Source organism: Homarus americanus, unplaced genomic scaffold, assembly GCF_018991925.1.
Source record: "Homarus americanus isolate GMGI-L3 unplaced genomic scaffold, GMGI_Hamer_2.0 scaffold48220, whole genome shotgun sequence".
In the NCBI taxonomy this organism is placed as follows: Eukaryota; Metazoa; Arthropoda; class Malacostraca; order Decapoda; family Nephropidae; genus Homarus; species Homarus americanus.
Window position 1 is genome coordinate 1,633,022 of NW_024755060.1, and position 5,000 is coordinate 1,638,021.

Genomic DNA, 5,000 nt, shown 5'->3' on the forward strand with positions numbered 1-5,000 from the left:
CTGTCTGTCTGTCTGTTTCTGTCTCATACTCTCCCAGCCACAAACACTAGAGAATCATTTCACATAAACTTATTTAATCATCAAAACAGTACAAACTTTGCCTCCATTTACCAAACTTTTTCTCACATTATTATTTGTCATTTTCTTCCCTCCTCCCTTCTTCATTATTTATTCATTCTTCTGTTTATCTTTCTTTTTCAATAACCAACACACACACACACACCTTAACTTTCTTTTTACTCAATTCGTCACTTTAGTAATACTTTCTATTCAACCCTTAAAAACTTTCTAAAAACTTTCACTACCAACGCTAAAATAAACCCCCCTCAAGGCATAGAGAAACAAATCGCTAAGTTAAACAGACGCAAACTGGACCAATACAACAAGGTGAAAATATAGAACTGCAATGGCGATATAAAACTGTTTTTTATCTATTTTTTAATGGATTTAATTTTAGCGTTCATCCCCTGTCACCTTACCTCACCTTCACCTCCTCACCCAACACCCACACACACTTCACCTAACACCCACACACTTCACCTCACACCCACACACTTCACCTAACACCTCCCTCACCTAACACCCACACACTTCACCTCACACCCACACACTTCACCTAACACCTCCCTCACCTAACACCCACACACTTCACCTTCCAACACCCTCCCCACCCCACACCCACACACTTCACTCCAACACCTCCCCACCCCACACCCACACACACTTCACCCAACACCCACACACACCCCACCCCACACCCACACACCCCACCCCACACCCACACTTCACTCCAACACCTCACCCAACACCCACACACCCCACCACACCCACACACACCCCCACACCCACACACTTCACCCCACACCCACACACACACCACCCAACACCCACACACCCCACCTCACACCCACACACACCTCACCACACCCACACACCTTTCCACCCAACACCTCCTCACCCACCCACACACTTCACCCCACACCCACACACTTCACCCCACACCCACACACTTTCACCTAACACCTCCCTCACCCCACACCCACACACCCCCACCCCACACCCACACACACCCCACCCCACACCCACACACTTCACCCAACACCTCCCCCCTCACCTAACACCCACCCCACCCCACACCCACACACCCCACCCACCCTCACCTAACACCCACACACTTCACCCAACACTCCACACACTTCACCACACCTCCCTCACCTAACACCCCTACCACTCGCCACTTCATTACAGTGACCTCAAGGTGTATCGACCAGGTAATGAAGCTCTAACAAGGAGACGTCTCACTAAGCTACCTAAGACCTCTTCTGTCTTCCCATCATTAGTGCTTTTCTCACACAGGTAAAATGCTCCCCTGATTGGATGGTTTGGGTAGTTCCTTCCAATCCTCCCTAATCTGTGAGGAATTTGTGGTTAATTGGGATGAGATGGACAATACAGGCTTAGCAGTGACCACCCACTGACTTCTACCACACACACACACACACCCAAAGCATCGATGTATACAAAATTCCATGGAAAATAGTTCATAGATTGGCTCTCCTGCATATGAGACCTAGGAAGGAATGTTTTTGGGAGGAAGAAGAAATTGAATACACACAAGTTTAAGAAGAAGATGTATGCTTTCAACTCTGGCTTTTATTTCATCAAGCTTTCCTACAGGTGTAATTGAATTATGGTAATGTACGCCTTGGATTTACTATCTCTTTACTTTCTCTCTCTCTCTCTCTCTGGTTCTCTGTCTCTCTCTCTCTCTCTCTCTGGTTCTCTGTCTCAATCTCTTGGCTGCCTCCTCTCTGGCTGTCTACCTTCCACTGCACCTGCCTCCCCACACACTCATCTCCTCACCCCACTCATCTCCCCATCCCACCTCGGCCTCCTGCCACTCCCACCATCTCCTGCTCCACTGCTCCTCCCATCCCACCTCACCTCCCACCTCCCACCTCCACCTCCCCCACCCCACTCACCTCCCACCCCACTCATCTCCCCACCCCACACGAACACATACCCACAGTCTCACACGATACTAAGGCAACTGACTGAACGTGTCCTTAACTACGATTAAGTCCTCCCGTGGTAATTGGCCCCAGGTTTAATGATCCGCCGTTAGGTTAGGTTAGGTTTATAGAAAGACGGTGACCGATTAGAACTGCTACAATAATAACTGGTATCCAATAGAACTCGTCCCCATTATAAATAGGCCCAATTTTAACTAATTCTCATTTTAACTAGACCCCATTATATCTAGGGCCCATTATAACCCATAACGCCATTATAACTACACCCCATTATTATAAGGCCCCATTATAACTAGACCCCATTATAACGACCCCATTATCTCTAGGGCCCATTATAACCCATAACGCCATTATAACTACACCCCATTATTACTAGCCCCCATTATAACTAGACCCCATTATAACTACCCCATTATCTCTAGGGCCCATTATAACCCATAACGCCATTATAACTAGACCCCATTATAACTAGGCCCCATTATAACTAGACCCATTATAACGACCCCATTATCTCTAGGGCCCATTATAACCCATAACGCCATTATAACTAGACCCCATTATAACAACCCATTAACACCCATCTTCTCTCCCATTACCCTTTAGGCTACGTGTGTGGCGTCAGGATCACCGACTTGGACATTCCTACCATAGCCATTGAAGGAGACGAGGTCCACCTTCGCTGTGACTACGAGGCCGAGGGCGGGTCGAGTCTCTACACCCTCAAGTGGTATAAGGACAAGCAGGAGTTCTATCGCCACCAGCCTGGTATATCGCCCCACACAGCTGACGATCGTTGTTCTAATGATAATATTTATACCGTTATGGGAGTTAATGTTGATGTAAGTATTGGTGTGTGTGTGTGTGTGTGTGTGTGTGTATGTGTGTGTGTGTGTGTGTGTGTGTGTGTATGTGTGCTCTTTCTATGTACTTATAGTGTGTGTGGTTGTGTGTGTGTGTGTGTGTATGTGTGTTCCAAATATGTATGTGTGTGTGTGTGGTATGTGTGTGTGCCTTCCATGTACTTGTGTGTGTGTGTGTATGTGTGTTCCAAATATGTATGTGTGTGTGTGTGTGTGTGTGTGTGTGTGTGTGTGTGTGTGTGAGTCTTGTCTGTTAACGGTAGTGTGCTTCTGTTGGTTGGGTTATTTTTCTGTTACTGTTAACGATGTACTTCTGTTGACTAGCCCTGTTACTGTACCTGTCTGTTTAAGCGTCTGTGTCATTCTATTCTGTTAGTACTCTGTTGAATTCTGTGCGTGTCGTTTCCGTCTGTCTGTTAGCGTCTGTCAACCTTTAAATATCTGTGTCAGTCTGTCAGTAATATCTGTGTCAGTCTGTCAGTAATATCTGTGTCAGTCTGTCAGTAATATCTGTGTCAGTCTGTCAGTAAATATATCTCAAGCATAATTACAAAACAAAAGAAAGCACAAAGATAATACAAAAAACATAATTATCATAGTGAAAGTAACAAAAAGTAACAAACAAACAAATTAGATTGCTAAATGATACTTTCTCCAAACTTTCACTTTTTCTACTAAACTTTCCCTCAATAACGAAAAGAAAGTAGAGACAAGGCTTCCCCTCCCCCTCTGGCTCTCTTATTTTTACAAGGATGAAAGAGTTAAAATTTCTCTAAAAATTCTTGAAAGAGAAATAACATCAATAGCATTTTCTTATCTTTTTTCTCTCTAATCTGGCTATAGTTTCCTCCTCTATTATCTTATATAAATTCCTATACAAATTGACGTCAAATGATATATAAATTACTATAAAAATTGACGACAAGTGATATATAATGTCACACACACACACACACACACACACACACACACACACACACACACACACACACACACACACACACACACACACACACACACACACACTCAAATCTGCTCACCATAAAATCGGAAAAATCTGAACAGTGTTATTCAAGAGTCGGTCTAAAAACTCAAAATGTACAATGGCGCCACAAAAAGAAATCGGTGTTGTATATTGAATGAGGGATGAATAATGTAGAGTGGGATGAGAGGGAGGGTAGGATGGGGTGAGAGGGAGGTAGGATGTGGTGAGAGGGAGGTAGGGTGGGGTGAGAGGGAGGTAAGGGGTGAGAGGGAGGTGGGTGGGTGAGAGGAGGTAAGGTGGGGTGAGAGGAGGGTGTGGGGTGAGAGGAGGGTAGGATGGGGTGAGAGGGAGGTTAGGATGGGGTGAGAGGGAGGGTAGGATGGGGGTGAGAGGAGGTAGGGTGGGGTGAGAGGGAGGTGAGGGGTGGGGTGAGAGGGAGGAGGTGGGGTGAGAGGGAGGTAGGTGTGTGAGAGGGAGGGTAGGATGGGGGTGAGAGGGAGGTAGATGGGGGAGAGGGAGGTAGGGTGGGGTGAGAGGGAGGTAAGGTGGGGTGAGAGGAGGGGTGGGGTGAGAGGGAGGTAGGGTGGGGGGTGAGAGGAGGTGGGTGGGGTGAAGGGAGGGGTGGGGTGTGAGGGAGGTAGGGTGGGGGGAGGGAGGTAGGGTGGGGTGAGAGGGAGGGTATAGGATGGGAGGAATATGAATAATGTAGTGGAGAGAGAGAGAGAGAGAGAGAGAGAGAGGTATTGTCGCCAGCGTAAAATAATTAACACAACACAACAGGTAGGTGACGCAGGTAAACACGTCTCCTCCTCCAGCCTCTATAAAATTCAAGGACATACAGCCACACTCACTGATTTAATGCCCGAGGGATGGCCATTTAGTCCTGCGCCATTTATTTCAGGCCATTTACTGGAGACCATTTAATGATACACCACACAATATATTAAAACATTTTCATCTTTACCTTTTACTGATATACAATAATCGAACATCATAGACCATACCTGGCCATTAATTCCCACCTGGCCATTTACTGAGTTTATTTACGAATCTACGTAGACTTATATGTGACTTACGAATAACGAACGTACACTAACCGAGGGGTTGGGGGGGAGGTTTCGT

The 5,000-nt window shown here is 46.2% G+C and overlaps 1 protein-coding gene across 1 annotated transcript in view; it reads left to right on the forward strand.

Moving 5' to 3' along the window:
* LOC121856361 overlaps positions 1–5,000 on the forward strand; it is a 112,804-nt gene that overhangs the window by 70,524 nt on the left and 37,280 nt on the right. The window contains exon 2 of the mRNA XM_042351875.1: positions 2,637–2,872. Coding sequence (XP_042207809.1) covers positions 2,637–2,872 — 236 coding nt within the window. The remainder of the gene's footprint in view (positions 1–2,636; positions 2,873–5,000) is intronic.